Below are 18,645 nucleotides of genomic sequence, written 5' to 3' on the forward strand. Positions count from 1 at the left end.
AGAAGTGTGCAAGTCCACTTGATGAGAAAGAATAGTCTCTTCAACAAATGTGGTGAAAATTGTGTAACCATGTGCAAAAGAATGAAGTTGTATCCCTACCTCACAGTATATATAGAAATTAAGTCAAAGTGAATCAAATACCTAAATGTAAGAATCAAAAGCTATAGAATTCTTAGAGAAAAACAGGGATATATTTTGAGGATCTTGTGTTAGGAAGCAGTTTCTTCGACTTAATACTCAAAGCATAAATAACAAACAAACAAACAAAATAGATAAACAGGACCTCATGAAAATTAAAAGCTTTTGTGCATTAAAGGACTTCATTATGGAAGTAAAATGGCAACCTACAAAATGGAAGAAACTATTTGGAAACTATATATCTTATAAGGGTTTACTATCTAGTATATGTAAAGAAATCCTACAGCTTTACAGTAAAAAGATAAATGACCCAATTCAAAATGGGCAAAACGCTTGAATAGGCATTACTCCAAAGAAGATATTCAATATCTTCCCAAAAGCCCATAAAGAGATGCTGAGTATCAGTAGTTATTAGGGAAATGCAAATCACAACCATAGTGAGATACTATTTTACACTCACTTGAATGGATAATAACATAATTACATTGTTTCATCACTTATAACAAATGTACCATATTAGTGCAAAGTGTTAATAATTAGGACAATTGTGTTCTTTCGTGATGGGGTAGGTCTTAGTGAACTCTATTATTTTCTGCATGAGTTTTTTGAAAACTATAACTTCTCTAATAAAACAAAATAGCATAATATAACAAACCAAAAACCCCAGATTGCTATTCCATCCCAATCCTGAAAACAAATTCAAGATAAATTATACACCTAAATTTAAAAGCTGAATGTATAAAACTTCTAATAGAAAGCATATAATATCTTCATGATTGTTGATAGACAAGAATTAGACAAGACTCAAATTACTAACAATAAAACTTAATAAATTAAGTTAGACTTCATCAACATTGGAAACTTCTTTTCAGGAAAGCGGATGTGGTTCAAGCAATTGGGCTCCTGTCTACCATATAGAAGGTCGAGAGTTCAATACCTGGGGCCCTCCTGGTGAAGGTAAGCTGGCCTGTGTAGTAAACTGGCCCACGTGGAGTGCTGCCCCGCACAGGAGTACTGCACCATGCAGGAGTGCTGCCCCACACAGGAGTGCCGGCACACACAGGAGTGCCAGCCCATGCAGGAGTGCCAGCCCACATAGAGAGCTGGTGCAGCTAAATGACTCAACAGAAAGAGACACAGAGGAGAGACAATAAGAAACACAGCAAACCAAGGAGCTGAGGTGGTGCAAGATGATGAGCACTTCTCTGCCACTCCAGAAGGTCCCAGGATCAGTTCTAGAGCCGCTTAATGAGAAGACAAGCAGGCACAGAATTCACAGCAAATGGACACAAACAGCAGACGGGGGGCGGGGAGGCAGTGGACTGGGGAGAAATAAATAACTTCTTTTCAAAAGACAACATAAATGAAAAAGCAAACTGAACTAAGAGAAAGTGACAAGGACATACAACAATGAGAACTCTCCTGTAGGGTAGTGCTGATGGGAGTTTAAAATTGTTGTAACCACTTTGAAATTGTTTGACATTATCTTAAAACTAAAGATTTGCATGACAGATGACCCAGAATTTCACCTCTATGTTTAAACCCAATAGAAATGTGTACACACATGCACCAACAGACATGTACAGTATATATATTTAAAGCATCATTATTTGTTAAATTAACTGAAGATTAGAAATTGTTAGATGTCCCTCAACTATAGAAAAGATGAATATGGCATATACTCAGAAAATAGAACATAGTATATTGCAATGAAAAATTGAATTAAATGCACTCACTTGCATTAACAGTGATGATTCTCACAGACATATTGTTGAGTGAAAGGATTAGATACAGAAGAGTACATAGTGTGTGCCTCCATTGTGTAGAGTTTACAAACAGGCAAAGCTAACCTATAGAACTTAGGGAAATGTATTTGGGTGGTAGATGATAAAAGCAAAAACATGATTAACCTAAAGATCAGGAGAATTGGTTCTTTTGTGAGAGGGAAACGGTGGTGTGAATGGGTTGGGTGACTTCTGCATTACCAACAATATTCTATTTGTTGACGTAAGTGGTTAATAGGAATTTTTTGGTTATAATCATAGATTATATACGTTTCTATATGCTTTTTAATATGTGTTTTATTCACAATAAAAACAAATTATAAACTGGACTATTTAATCACATGGATAAGTGTTAATATCTTAAAGTCATGTTACAAAAATATGTTAAGAACACTCACAATTTTTTAAATGTTTATGTATGTGTGTGTGTATATATATATATACACATCAGACACAGAATAAAAACACAGGAAGGATATACAACCATGCTAACAGTATATATGTCTGAATTTTTTACAGTATAGCACTATTTTATAACTAGGAAACTATTCATCCAATATTATTTAATGAAATTATTTGACACCTACAGAGGGTATTTTCCTATATAGAGAAGATTGATCGTGTTATTTATACCTACCTTATTCAAAGAATGACTTAAGTCTGCTTTATATGAAGTTTTTTAAAAATAACATTTCAACGAAAGACCCAAATGTAATCAGATAGAGACGTTTTAGGCAATAGTTGTAGTTGTTTAAATATGCCTTAGCTGCAAGAAGAATAATAGAAATTACCCAACAAACTTTTAAACCTTGACTATTTCCTGCAGTGAATAGTTCCTTTATCTTTCAAGAACACAAACACACACAACAGCACTTTAATGTAGTTATAGGAAAATAGCCATTTCATTCGTAAAAAGGAATATTGTCTAAAGCCATGGAATTTGGTCAAAACACTTGACCTCTTGTGGCTCCAATTTTCTTTCAAAAGAGGAACAAGGCCCACATTTATGGAGTGTAATTTGTGGCTATTATCATATATGACTTTACAAATGTAGCATCATATAAACATTTAAGCAGGGGCATTAGCATACAGTATCTTGTAGCACCCAGTCCTGGGAACAACAATGTTAGGAAGGTAGATTAGCATTGTGATTCAGAGCCTGGGTTCTGAAACTGGATGTGGATTTTCATTCACAACTCTGCTGTTTATGTATTTTACATTACTTCTCTTTCTTCCTTTCACCATCTTTAAAATAAGGATCTAAAATCATAGTACGCACCCCAGAGTTGTGAGGGTAAAATAAAGTGCTGGTGTGGTGTAGTGTCTATCACAAAGTAGGTGCTCATGTAAATCTTACTTAGCTCTTGTTGAACAGCTATTATGAATATGTGTTCAGTTTACCATAAAATTCATTAAGCTGCCTGAAACACTAGTCATTTTCTTTTCATATATGTAACAGAAATATTGTTTTTAAGAGTATTTGTTTTGATAGCTCATTACTACTAAACTTAATGATATCATCCCTCTGCTCATTTGTATTTTTGCCATGGAGGATATTTGCTATGATTAGATGTAAAATGTAGTCTATATCCATGACATGAAGTTGCAGATTTGGAGGAGATGAAAAGGGGAGGACAGGATGGATACTATTTTCTTTATTTCTTGAATTTAGTATAATTTTTTTCCCTTTTTCAGTAATTTTTCAGAGTATCAAGTAATCTTTCCATTCTTTCCATTTTGCATTGTGTCTTCCTCTGAAAAATAAGTAATGGCTTTACAGCAAGTGTTGCTGTCTTACTGGGTTCCATTTTGATTTAATAGAAAAAAGAAAAGAGAAAAGCCCCCACATTTCAAATTTACATGTGAGTGTGTGTGTGTTTAGTGGTGGTAGTAGGGATTGTATATGCCACTGCTTTTTTGTTTGTTTGTTTTAAAGGCAGTACCAGAGATTGAACCCAGGACCTCAAACATGGGAAGTAGGCACTCAACCACTTGAGCCACATCCGCTCACCTATGCTATCATTTTTATAGAAAACTAGAAAACTGCTTTTCTTCCTTAACCAGTACTCTGAATCAACTACCTAGGCTAATGTTCCATTGTATTCTTTCATGGATTTAGAGAGGCTGTGCTTTATAATCAGGAGGTCCTTAAGCTAGTGCATTATAGGAGTATTCTGATTCAACTCCCTTTAATTGATTTACTGGTTTTTGAGTTCCAGAAATAATATTTACTTTGCTCAGAGCAATTTGACTCCAGTGGAGTGAGGGCATTTAACCTTCCTAGACTCTATAGTAAATGGTGCTTGAAAGTTAAAGGCATTTACTTTTTTATGGTCTTTTCAAAAGGTTGGGAACTTGAGAAGAAGAAGAATATAAAGCATGTGGTGGCTTCCTTCTTAAGATTCTGCTTGCTTTAGGTCTCCTGGAGAAACATGAGGGCTTTGTGTTTGTATGAATGTTGCATTTGCAACTGAGTTTGTTCTAAGTTCTACTTGGTCTATGTTGCATTCATCCAACCCTCTAAAGTTTATTTTCTCTAGTAACCTTCAGGTTATTACTGAATGAAGATATTACTGAAGAGCTTATCTGATGCCTTGGGGGACACTGAATTATTATTATATGGGAAACTGGTTTGTTGCCTCTCTATATGCCTGGCATTTGGAGAATTTGAAAATGGTAGAAAGTGAGGGTACCCCACCAATGTTTAAAATCTATACAGAAAAAAATTACACACCCATCAATTTAGTAACCTGGTGGTCGTCAGAGGAAACATTTAGGGAAGCAAAATGCAGCAGCTGCCAACTAAGAAGAGAATTAGAACATGCTGAAACAGTCCCTTTCTAGTATTGCACCTTAGACTCATGTCATGGGGATGGAGCGCACTCTCTGTTTCTGAGTCCTCCATCCACGACAGGGCACCTCTTTACCAGGGCATATAGAAACCCTGGCAGAGTTTATTTCTTTATTTTTGAGGTTAAAATAAAATATGTTTATTATTACTCAAAACTAAAAGTGTGGACACTGGTCAATTCATTTCACATTTGGTAGGGCAGCTCAACCATATCCACAAGTAGCTGAACTCTTTCCCTCTTCTGCCCTGTCATCCTCGGCGTATTGGCTTTGTCCTCGGGTTTGTTTCCACATTGCTGCAAGATAGCAGCTGCCTTCTAGGCAGCCTGTCATTACAAGACTCAGGGTCTTACATAGTCCTCTCGTAATATTTTCTTTGCTCAGACAATTGGAGGGTAAAGAGCTTAATCTGGAAGAACAGCATGGGGAAGAACAAAAACAAAACTTTTTGAAGAGGTTTTAATAACACATCTTGGGCATTTGGTGCAAATTAAGGGACTTCATTTTTGAAAATATAAATTAAAAACATCATAAATGCTAAGTGTTGCATGAATGTTTCCAAGCCAGTACAGCCTTCGAATACATAAGGATTTAGGGCATGATTTCCTTCATTAGTGTGCTAAAACATGTTAGTACTTGACATTGCTCTCTAGCTTGTGTCTTTGTATGTGTGTGTATGTTGAAAGTTTCCTCTAAATCAAATCCTATCTACCTAATTTAATTTTCTGATTTTGGTAGCATATTTCCCCATACCTATTACCTCAGGACATTGTAGATGCTTAGTAAATACTGTTGACTGATTGAATGATGCTTGAAGTAGGTCTTTTAGTTATACAGGATCTTTTCCTCTTCTCCTCTTTAAATGGGAAGCCATATTCCTTGTGAACCTAGTGAATCTTGAGTTTATACCATAACTTTTGCCTGCCCTTAACCAAAACATATCCAACATTGTGGGGGAAGGCATCGATGGTAAGTTTTTCAGAGCGATTGCCTTGACCACATGTTTCTCTGTTCTTCTTGCCACCCACCCACTCTTTTTCTTTAGTATCCCTTCTCAGCATTATAACACAGTAGAAGAAAGTAACAAATAATATACACTGGGGTCAATGTCTTCATTGCACTAAAACTCCTTTCCTGCTCTGGAGGGTGTGAGGTTTGTTGAGAACACTATTTCAGAAGGTTAGCATGTACTGGAACAGGAGATTGGCTGGCAAACTAGCGAAGGACACATAGTTGTCTACAACTTGGTCAGCCAACCAAACCTAAAACATTTTGGACCCAGGTCTGTCTTTCTGTTTTTACCATATAGTAAGTTATTTTTTCTTTTGAGTTCTGGTCAAGTTTTACCTCCAGTATAAGATTGAATCTTCTTTGTAACTTTCTTGACCATTGAGAAAATGGGTTGCTCTCTAGCTCTGTCCTTCATTTTAGTTGAATTGAATTCTAAGCAGTTTAAAGACATTTTCCTAGCAAAGACATTATCTGTTGTTCAATTTATACAGTATTCTCAACTCCTGACCAACTTCTCACTTTGAATTGTTCATTCCTGGGCTTATTTCTTCAACTCACTCTTAGTCTTACCATTATGGACACATTCAACTACACTTTTGTTTTATTCGTAGTTTAGTGTTCTTATTAGTCATTGGCCATGACTTGCCCATATACAAACACATTTGTTTATGTCATATTTTTTGTCACATAGGTCTGACATTTTTCTCCCATTAAGCGGTTAATAAAGTAAATATTTTTTGTTATGCAGTTAGAAGGATTCTATTTAGTGCAAATAAATAACTAACATTACTGATTTATTCAGTACTATACAAAGATTTGAGTCTCATTTTGCCACTTTTTCATAAGGTGGTTTGTCAGCAACTCTACCAAGGTTTGTGTATTTACATGTGAAGCCCAGGCAAACAAGGCATATGAGGAGGATTTTATGTATAAAATTGGCTTTTTCAAAGGTAATTTACAATATTAAAGGGAAATAGAAAAAAATTGTTTATAATGGATTCATAATTGTAATCAGTAATTTCTCAGTATTTTTGAGTTATTGGAACAACTTTTTAGTAATGTGTAGTTTTCCTCGGTGAATCTTTATGGTCTTTTTGGTCTACTCTTTTGTAATCTGGTAAGAGTGGAAAGGGGTTAGAAGCCAAATGGCATACTGCAGAAGATGACAAACCTTATGATGGTGAGGTGTGGTGTCATTGTTTATTTAATTTTGCAGTCTCCAAATTATCTGTGATGAGGTTAAGAGGTTTTCTTCATGGAAAGAAAAATTTTATTATTCACAGTACAAATTATTTGTACTGCATTTTGTTCATATAGCATCTGGTAGGAACATATATCAGAAATAATGAATTGTTTTCAAGATATGATAAAGTAATTAAATCTACTGGGGACTATAGTGGGGGTATTGATTGCTTTCTAGAGGGAAGAAAAATCCTGTTCCATTTCTAAATGTTAACAACTGACAGAAAAATTCCCACTTGAGAAGAATATTTTCCAGGTTGCTTCATTGGCAGGTGTTTGACACTGAGTGTAGTCTTAGATGAATGAATCTTATGGCAGTCTTTGGGAATGGCAGACCACAGGGACTTCAGCTTCCTGCTGTGAAAGCTTCCTTTTTTCAAAGCATGCCAGTTTCAGTGGGAATGCTCTAGTGGTCTCTGTGCTACTTCTAGTGGAGACCAAATTTTTCCCTGGAATCTGAGATAGTTATAGGATACTTGTCTCCTAATGAAAATTTCAGAACATTAGCAATGAGTGAGCTGCATATTCTCAACTGTCAATGGAATTTAACTCTGAACCTTTATTAGTGGAAATAAACATTGCTTTTTTTTTCGTCCCCTTTAACACCATTGCATTTTACAGATAGTAAAGTTTAAAACTCCAAATAATATGATATTAATAGTTTGCTTTGAGTCTAGCCATATTTTCCCTTTTCCTTTTTCTCTCTCCTTGACCTAGCAGCAGGAAGCCTTTGTTCGAGGTGTTCATCTGGAACAACTTTTCCACACTTGTTTTCATGTTCTGTTAGATTACAGGGCAGCAGGCCTACCTTTGAAGCTCCTTTCTCTTTTGTTTCTTTGCCGTGCACTCCAGTAATTAACTTTGTCCTTCTTTTATTTGTTCCAGTCAATCGCAGGCCACTCTGCTGAGCATCTTCTCCCAGGAGTACCAGGTTAGAAGTTTTCTCCTTTGTGAGGGTTGACAGGTGCCTAATTGAATGATGAATGTCCCTTTATTTCTTTGTAATTGAACTGCCAGCTCTCTGATTGGGCTGGAGGATGTTCTCCTTTCCACATCAAGCACCGCCTGCGTCTCAGTGGAGGCCTGCCAAGCCTACCCATCCATCTGTCTAATAACATCTACCCTTTGCTTATTTGGTGGACCTGTAATAAATTATGCTAAACCATTATTATTCTGACAATAATAATTTCCCTGTGTTGCGTGGTTCCATGTGCTAAATGTTTGCTGACTTGCACTGTCAGTGCCGCTTTCCATTGCTGACAGAGATGATGATAAATGACCACTGCTGGAGTGGCAGAAGGCAAGAGAGGCAGAAAATGGAGTCATTTATCATGAGATGACAGGTGTCAGTCAAGTGGCAAGTCTCTATGGAATTACTTTTTGTAGTTTTCAAATAAGTTGTTTTTAAGCAATGTTCTTCCTGGTTAAAAATGGCAATTGGATTGTAAAGCTAGAGTACAGAGGACTTAGATGGAATTGAATTGAGGGAAAATTAATACAAAGGTTGAAAGAGAGAACAAGTTTTTCTTTGCCCCCTGCAACCCTAAGCAAACTTATTTAGATTCAATTACTATGACCCTGTTGGCTTTTACATATATACTATACCTTGTAGTATAGCGAAGACGTACTAGCCAAGCAATGGAGATTAAAATGCATAGCTTTGTAGAGTAGAAGGGAAAGAAGACCTGCCACCACCCAAAATCCCTAAACCAGTGCTCAATTTGCCCTATATGCAAGAGACATTGGGATCAAGAAATATGTCATTCTTGTTCTTGAACCTGCTCTGTGACACAATATAAAGGTCCTTTTTTTCTTTTGTTTCAGAAGCACATTAAAAGAACACATGCCAAGCATCATACTTCAGAAGCTATTGAAAGTTATTACCAGAGGTATGACCTGCCTGCCCCACTAGAGGGTATCACATTACCTATTAATAGTAATAATAATTATTAATAAATTAGGTTATTAAAGAAATTTTAAATATAATAACCCTTGGCATTTTATCTTAAGTATATTATTTAAGACTTCAGGTATTTTTCACATGCTTTGTTTTATATAACCAAAGAATATGGTGGGACTCTGCATGTGGTGGGACTGTCTTGACTACATGTGTGTATACATGCTGTGTGAGAAATAGTTATAATATTATGAAACCCCAGTTGAAACTTGTATAAATGCATGTCCATATGTATATGTGAAAGGTCCTAAACCAGTTTTCATTTATTTTTTATTAAGATCAGCAAGTTGTAAAGAAATATTAGAATACGATTGAAATATGGTACAGTTATATTTCACATCATATTTATTGGGTTAGCTATTTTAGAAATGAAAAAAAAGACATATATCAAATAAGGCCATATGGAGATGTATACCTGTCACATCATGTATACCTGTCACATTTTTAAATGGGTTTCATAATTTCATAAGAAAATCTTGGATATCATATCCATAGCTTAGTGTCCAGGGGATATTTTAATTTCAGCCTAATTTATTATAAATAGTTTTAAGCCTCTGGTTTTGAAACAGAATCTTTAAAATGATTCTGTTTTTTTTTTTAATTCTAAAATTTATATTCTCTTTGTAATATGACTGAATAATTTATAATGAATAATTTATCATTGTAAATGGAAATGGTTTGCATTAGGAATTTGTTGGTTGGTTTCTTAAATATTTCAAGGACGTATAGTTGAATCCCACTGGAAAAACTGTTTGAAATATGCTAGTAAATTATTATACTTAAGATTAACATATCAAGCTTATCTGCATTGAGTATGTGACAACCACTGTTAATAGATAAATGATTTTTATGCACAAAAAATTTATGAATGAAATATACAGATAGAATATTGTTTGCCATTTTACTGTAAAGTCATTTTTTTCAAATCGAGTTGTGTTTATTGAAAAACCATCAAGGTAGAATTTTAAAAGTTATTTACTATGCCATAATGTAAAAAGATATGCTCTATTTTGAGTAGTATTATCTGTTACCAAAAGATATATACATATGCCATATACATACATGCACTTTTATGTCTAGGAGAATTCTTCTCTAAAATTTTTGTAAAGTTTAAATTTATTTATTTAAAAGTCATAATCTCCCTGGTGAAATAAGTTAAACTCATAACTTTTAAATTATACATATACAATTAAACTTGGCACATGAAGTGCCATGGTGCCATTCAGACCTCCATAAGGAAGAGCTGAAGAGACACATGCCAAAAAATACATTCTTATTTGCAAATTTTGTAGTTTTAGGTCGTTATGATTCTTTGTTTAGATTTTAAAGCCATTTTAACATAAGTAAAAGAAAATAGAAACAGCATTTTGGAATGAAGTATATTCTTTTCCTAGGATTTGGAGATCCACACCTTCGGCGGTTGGACTGCCCTCTAGTATTTGTTTTTCTCCTTATACGGGCAGATTTAATTTGATAATTTCTAAGGTCTCTAAGCACTGCTTTTAAAAATCTTAGCTAGTTTCTTAAAAAGTACATTTGAGTATTGAAGTATGAACAGACTCTCAGATTATCTGGATGGTTTAAGCCACAAATGGAAATCTTTTTTTTTTTTTTTTAATTTCTCCCCCATTCCCATTTGTTCCCCCATTGTGTGCTCTCTGTGTCCATTTGCTGTGTGTTCTTCTGTGTCTACTTGTATTCTCATTAGGCGGCTCCGGGAACTGATCCTGGGACCTTCCAGAGTGGGGGAGAGGCGATTACTCTCTTGCACCACCTCAGCTCCCCTGTTCTGCTACATCTTCTTCTTTTCCCTCCTCTGTGTCTCTTGTTGCATCATCTTGCTGCACCAGCTCTCCACGTTGGCCAGCACTCCTGTGCAGGGTGGGTTTCCCATGCAGGGCAGCTCTCCTGCACAGGTCGCATTCCCACATGGGCTGGCACTCGGCATGGGCCAGCTCACCGCGTGGGCCAGCTTGCCCTCACCAGGAGATCCTGGACATCAAACCCTGGACCTTCTATATGGTAGACAGGGGTCTAATTGGTTGAGCCACATCCGTTTCCCTGAAAATCTTTTTTTAAGTATGGTTACTCTATGAAGAACAGTTGAGTAATAATGAGAATACAGAAATATTTCTATAAATTTATTTAAGTAGGAGGGTCTCAGTTATTCTGAGGTCACAACATTTTAAACAAAAATATGGAATTAAATTATAATGGGCAGATGCAGAAGAAAGGAAAGTTTATTCCTTTACCAGTTCCCTGTCTTTCTGGCTGTGCACTTGGTGCTATGGGTAGACTTGACCTCAACACTCCCCATTCTAAATGTACAGGCTGAAGGTCCCTCTGTTTTCTAAGGCAAATTGCCTTAAAAGGTTTTTGTTTGATTTCTAGCCAGTTAGAATAAAGGCAAATTGTATTATATCACAAACATATTTAAGCAGCTTGGCAATGTCAATAACAATTTGTTTAATTTATTTTCTCATTATAGAAATAATACTTATATTAAAAATTAAGTGCATTTGTAATGGTATAAAGAAGGAACAAATAATTGCCCATAATTATGCTACCCAGAGATAACCACTGTGTTATTTTTTCATGGTAGTTTTTCTGTCAATCCATTTTTATATAGATGAGCTCATACTAAGGTCATACTATATATGCAGTTGTGAGTCCTGAATTTTACACTTGGGAAAATGTATATGACATAATTTGTACAAAAAAACACTTTTGTAAACATTTTATTGATTTCATTTCTTTATCATATGAGAGTATCATAATTTCATGAATTACTCCTCATATGTTTCCAGTGTTCTGATACTATAAATAATAGTGTGATAAACATCTTTGTGCATAATTCTTTGCATTTTATATTCATTTCTCGATATTTCTATATATGTAATTACTGGACAAACAATGTGAACATTTTAAAAATATATAACATTTTGCCAAATTACTGTTTAGAAAGCTTATTCTGGTTACAGTCTTACTAGCAGAAGAGAATGCCTGTGTCTCTGCATTCTTGCTAACAGTGGAATTATCCCAATTAAGAATTTATCTATATTTAAAACTCTATATTCACAATGTAGTTCCATTATGGTTAACTGAGACTTGAGATTATCCAGGTAGCAGTGTGAGATTTTTCTTTGCCTTTTGAGTGATTGAGATCATTTTCTCAGTTCTCTATATTATCTATACAGGCTCAGTTTGATTGTTCAGTTTGAAAATGATTCATTACTCTTCCACATTCCACTAAGGCCATTTTATTTCCAAATAGGAAATTTATATACGTATGTCAAAATTGACGCAAATGGACAGACATATACACACACACAAATACAGGTTGATCAAGTTTGCAAATCCCCATTAACAGCAAAGTTTAGAAATATTTTCTTCCATTTCCTCCTTTCCCACTGACACACACTACCTGAGGGGCCAGCTTCATTAGCTTTAGAGAGTCAGATCAATTGAATTTCATTCAGATGTTCACAGAGGAAAAAGGTTGGTTTAAATGTGTTATTGACATTACATGATAAAAAATAAAGTTTCCGAAATTGTGGAAAACTTTTTTGTTCTATTAGTACCATTTGCTTTATACTCACTATGTCCCACATACTATGCTAAAATCCAAGTATACACAACTGAATAAGATACGGTCCCTTCCCTCAACTGCTCTGCTAAGTGGGAAAACAGCTATGTACATAAATATAGAAAATGCAGTCAGAGAAGTGCTGACAGAAGTATGTCTATACAAAGTGCTGTGGGAGTTTCAACAATTAGCAACTTGGGGTGTTAGGACTTACTTGAATATGCAGTCTAGAAATAAAAGAGTTGCCTTCACTAGTTTTAAGGAAGGGGGAGGGCATTTCAGCGTTACAAGCTAAGAGAAAAGCACAGTTAGTGGCGGAGCTGTGGATTTTCTTGGGCCAGGCCGTAGGGAAAGAATGGAAACGAGCAAGATGAACCTGAGCCCGTAAATGCAGGCAGGTGCCTGCTGGAGGGTCTTGTTCAAAGGAGTATGATTTTTTTTAATGGGCAGTGTGGATTTTAAGCAAGGAAGTAGTGTGATCAGATTTTCAATTTGGGAAGATAATTCTGTGGCAGTATGAAACAATAGATGGGTCAAACGAGTACCTGGAAGCAGAGAAACAAATTAAGAAGCAGTCTACCCTTTTCAACATATAAGAGCATCTCACTAGGCCTTGGGAGATCAAGATGCCTTTTCTGAGCTTTACTGCCTACCAGCTAAGACAGCCTACACAGGTTTCCTCAGTGCCCTTGGATTTGCTTTCTTCTGGGAAGCTTTGTCTTTCTCCCATTTGGGAGTTTCCACAAAAATAAGTGTGAAAATACTTTGAATATTATATAAGCAATGTAGATGTAAGGGGTTATCATTATTGTTTGACCATCTCCTGTTAATTTAAGGTTGAGTGACGTGCTCTATTGCTCACTACCGGGATAGTGATTGATGCCACTCTTACATAAACTCATGTACCTTTTCTTTGTTTTAAAGAGGTACTGGGGATTGAATTCAGGATCTCAAACATGGGAAGCAGGCACTCAATCATTGAGCTACATCCACTCCCCTAAAACCATGTACTTTTGACTCAGATAAGTTCTCTGAACCAAGAAGTGCTCTCTTTCTTAGTTCCAGTCAGCTCCCAGCATGCTCTGATCTGACCATACCTGAGTCCTTGCTGGTCCTCAGATAAACCAGGTGCATTCCTGGCGTTCGCATTTAATATTCTCTCTCTGGGGATGTTCTTCTCCCGTGGCTTGCCCCTTTGCTTCATGCCGATGTGTACTCAAGTATTGCTTCCTTAGAGAGAGGCTCCCCGATCAATCTGTTTATTTTTTATAATATCATATATCGTATTATATAGTTATTTCTCTGTTTTTGTTTTTGTTTTTGGTTAATCTATCTTCCTACTGTAATATTATCTGGCAGGATTGATAGATGTTTTATTCCATGCTGCTGCTTTAGAACCTGAAATATGGCTCAACACATATTAGTTCTCCAAATGTTACATAGGTAAAAAGTTGTAAAGATATTATATCAGTATAGGTCTATACACTCTGACCCAGATTCGGAATCCTAAATAGATGTATGCTTCTGGTGGTTTTGAACACGTGATTAGTTCGAACCTGTCAGTATAGAGAGAATTGTTGCATAAGTAGACGTGAGGTCCTTAGCTGACCTACAACCCAGGGACCCTTCCCTGAGTCCCACTGCCTTATTTCAATTTTTCCACTTGCTTCTGAAAGTTAAATTTTCAAACAATATATTCAAGAGAGGGACTCTAAAATGTTGAAAGTGAATTAGTTAGAATTACTTTGGAGATATAATGATCCTGAGACTCTTCCCCACCTCAGATAATCTGCTTTTATCCTACTTTATTTATAGGAAAAATCCTTATCTTTGTAATGTAATTGTGAAATAATATGTTAGAATGTGTTCCTGGCAGTTACATGGAAGCAGAGAAACCCATTAAGGTAGCTCTTAGAGTAGTTCCAGTGCAAGAGATCATGGCAGCGGTGGCAGTAAGGATGGTTCCAGAGATTTTAGAGTTCAGATTACAGAGTTCATGTTCAGATGTAAACTTAGTGTGAAATAATATGTTAGAATTTGCTCCTGGCAGTTATATGGAAACCTTATATGTTAACCTTGTTTTTTGCTGAATTTTAGAAATTTCCTTAATTTATTCACTCAAATAATATACTGCAAATGAAGTGTGCACACTTACTTCTATTTTCTTATTCAATATTGCTTTTAGAAATTAATTACTCATACAGTAAGGAAGAAAATGTTTATGTATTACATAATCACCTACTAAAAGCCAAAAACTGTACTAGGCCCAGGGAATTGAATAAAATACAATTCCACCAACCTCGTGGGGCTTTCACTCTTAGAATGGGGCATGACAGGTCAGTGCAGACAGATGACTAGGCAAATATTGTGGTAAGTGACAAAGAGCTAATGAGGGTGTGCCTCGATTGCATTCCAGGGACGCTTAACTTACTTTTGGATTCTGGTGGATTGAAGAGGGTGACATCTAAGGTGAATCGTCAGTTGGAATTATCCAGTAAAGGCAGGAGTGGGGGGTCTGTGACTAGAGATGAAGCTGGCAGAGTCTATATGAATCAGATTATGAAGAAGTTTTTAAGAATTGTTTTGTGGTAGTAATTTAATCTTGAGGTGTAATGTGGGACTTCTGAAGTATTTTAAGGAGGAAATGACACATTCAGAGTTTTGTTTTTGAAAAATCGCTCTAACTTCCATGTGTAGGATGGATTTGGGGAGGACTTTTTTTTTCCTTTCCTTTTTAGTGGGGGCAGGGAGAGTTGAAGATTATTACAGAAATCCAGGGGGGGATAAACTGATGTCTTATATTGCCTATCAAAGGTGTGTTGACCCACTGATGACAAGTCTGTTCCATTTTTTTCTTAATAAGCTGTCAACTAAGCAGTATGAAGCAAAAATAGACAAAAAGATGGTATGGGTGTACAAATGCTTTTTTCAAACTATAAGAGTTCAACTTATTTCCTTCTCATGCAGTGCCTGTCTGTTGTATAGACAAAGCCAGGGTGATATGGATAGTTCTTTAGAAATCACACCTGTGTTCACTTCACATGTTGGGAAGTGAAAACAGAGGAAACTGATGTACTCATACCTCCTGACCCCAACTTCAGTTAGTAGTTACTGATGGATGTGAGGTAAGTTGTTTTTGTTATCCTTTTCTCTTCAATGTTTTCCTATGACAGTAGCATACTTTAACTACAGTTGAGTGTGGCATTTGCCCAGGAGAAACGTGTACACACAGGGGGATGCTGACATGTCTATGCTGGCCTTTTCTTGTCACTGCATTACCACTTGGCTTTGTCTTGTCTAGGTACCTGGATGGAGTGGCGAAAAATGGAGCTGCCCCAGTGCTCCTGGAGCTGTCCAATGAGGTAATGTTATTGTTGTTATTATTTTATTTTAACCTGCATTAAACCTAGGGGGCCCATCCAGAGTAGCTTGACTTAGAATTGTAATCAACTTAAAAAAAAAAAAAAGACTTTGATGTGCATTAGACATTTAAATTGCTCCCTGGCCTCTTTGTAACTTTTAATAATTGGACAAAGAACTTCATATATCAATAAATCAGTTAATGTAATTAGTCTATTTTTTAAAGGTAAATATATAAACAGCTTCTTGGTTTATTATTTTGTGGAAAATTTCAACTGAACAGCCCAGGTCATGCTGTTCTTATGATATGTTGTTTTAATTTAGTGTGAGAAATACCTCTGTTAGGTAGAGAGACGTATTCCAAGAAAATCTATGCTAGCTATTATAAAAATTAAGGGAGAACTTATGTACTTATAGATGTAACATTTACTTGATTCTTTTTCCTTTTGTTAGCTAACTTTTCTTCTAACAAAGGATGCATGCCTTATAGAGAAATCTCTTTATATGAAGAAGCGTAGTGTTCTTATTAATACTATTATAAGATGTTCTATTGAACTTATTTGTTAAGTCTGATCTGCTTCTGTTTGGGGGAACAAATAATAACCTCACATTTAAAAAAGGAAACCCTAAAGATTTCCCATGAATGAGGAAGCAGTAAAAAGTTCATAATTGTTGCAGAGAGCATGCTGAAAAAAATAAAATATTTAATTCCTAAACTTTAAAATATTTATCCACTGTAATAAGAGCAATACAATATTTAGTCTGACTTGGAGCTGCTTATGCAAACCTCATAGGAATGGAATGAAATGTACACTGTTTTTGTGTTGCATTATAATGGAAAACATAGGAGCAGGGCAGAAAATGTGTGTTTGCATTAAAGATGACTCGGTACTGTGAGCATTAAGTGTTGCAGTAGCAGCAAGTTCTACATGTTATATATTAGCAAGGAAGGATGGCTTCCCTCACAGCTTCTGTCTGCTGTACACTGCTGCAGTCAGCAAATGAGCAATTACCTATCAGTTACTCGAAAATTTTAATAGTCTAGGAATGTCTACACAATCTGATAGGATAGTTAACATATTAAATGGATTTCTCCTCCTCCTCCTAGGAAAACATGTATTTTATTCTTTTTTTTTTTTCCTATTTCTGGAGCAGGGTGGTTTTTACATATCTCCAGACTTGTTTGTTATGAGTTTATACTATTAGTAACTTGAGATATCTAAGCTATAACTAGAAATGTATTGTTCTTATGAAAATGAAGAGTGAGTTAATAGCATTCTAGATAAAGCATCTAGAAAGGATGTGATATAATATGTATTCCTTTTTAATGATGGCATACATTTTATATAATAGCAATTAATTTCCATTTTAATTTTTAATAGATATTTCTGTTGGGCTTAACTTACTTCACTAACCTCAACTTCCATTTTATAGTAATATGGAAACTTTTATCCCAATGAATACATTTTTTTCTATATCAGTAGAACTGTTATTTATCATGAATATATAGCAATATTTGGCCAAAGAAAAGAAATAGCTGATTAAAGATTTTTTTCTCCCCTGTGCTTGCAGATTAATACAGAGATGATACACTTTCTGAGAGACTGCTAATGCATTAGGGAAATTTGGGAATGGCTGGTACCAGACTATGATTCCTAAACAACCAAGCTGCCATTTTTATGATCGTTAATACTAAATGACATATGTTTGCATCTGGTGACAATTGATGTGATGATAATACTTTATGAGTCAATATATATTTAATCAGTGGAAACTGTAAAAATTGATGAGAAATATATAACAGGTACATTACAGTGTGCAGCAGCTCTCCTAACCATTGCCTTATTGATTTGGGTGTAGGGGCTATATGTGGCCATCATTGGTTATAGAAAATCTCCATACTAATTTTCCTGTTTCAAGGCTGAAAATGAACATTTTAAGAAATCTCACTTTGTTCACAATAATACCAGTCCTTCTATTCTCTCCACACAAATATTTTCTAGTGAGATTTGAAGCACTATGAATTTTACTTACATGCTAAATCTGACATGAAGCATGATGGCCCTATTTCAGAGGAAGATGGACACATGATTAATATGAAAATTAGGGAGATGCAAGTACCTGAACTAATAAGGTAGTCCTTATTCAGGCTGGACTACCTTCAGTAATTTCACCATTTTTCATGTGTCATCTCTGATGTGGGTTACTAGGAATAAGCAGTTTCATGGAAAGCATTTCTTTCTACTTGGGGAATTTAAGGGCATCCAAGTACATACATATTTAAAAAAACTGTTCATACAAATGAAGCCAGCTTTTTTGTCTAGTTACTAAATCAAGATAAAATTTTGGTATGAATATGGGACTTGAAAACCTGTCAAGAAAAATCCATGGTGATAATGTATGAGGAACATTTGCTATCTTATACCTAAGAAAAAGACTTGTTTTAGGGAGGAATTATTGCTGTTAAAAAAAAAAAAAACCCTCATATTTTCTGGTGAAGTTAAATAAATGGTTAATAAAAGATCCAAGAATCAAAAGAAAGACAATATGTTTCCAAAAGAGTAGATGCATTTTTAATTGATTAAAGGGACTGTTCAACTCTGTATTGCTTGCTTTCTGTCTGATCCCTTATAAAATCTCTTCTGTATTAGCTAAATTTATTAGTCACAATTTAGATAAGTGTAAGAATGGTGATTTTATATTGCAGGCATTATTAT

The 18,645-nt window shown here is 35.4% G+C and overlaps 1 protein-coding gene across 8 annotated transcripts in view; it reads left to right on the top strand.

Annotated features, from left to right (window-relative positions):
* Window positions 1-18,645, top strand: part of CDIN1 (CDAN1 interacting nuclease 1) — a 263,141-nt gene that overhangs the window by 77,754 nt on the left and 166,742 nt on the right. For all 8 annotated transcript variants that reach the window (XR_011648399.1, XM_023586384.3, XM_023586385.3 and 5 more), the window contains exons 2-4: window positions 7,911-7,956; window positions 8,850-8,914; window positions 15,870-15,930. Coding sequence is in view for 7 of the 8 variants with exons in the window: in XM_023586384.3 (XP_023442152.1) it covers window positions 7,911-7,956; window positions 8,850-8,914; window positions 15,870-15,930 (172 nt within the window). In the remaining variant the exon portion in view is untranslated. The remainder of the gene's footprint in view (window positions 1-7,910; window positions 7,957-8,849; window positions 8,915-15,869; window positions 15,931-18,645) is intronic.

This window comes from Dasypus novemcinctus, chromosome 3 (assembly GCF_030445035.2).
Source record: "Dasypus novemcinctus isolate mDasNov1 chromosome 3, mDasNov1.1.hap2, whole genome shotgun sequence".
NCBI lineage: Eukaryota > Metazoa > Chordata > Mammalia > Cingulata > Dasypodidae > Dasypus > Dasypus novemcinctus.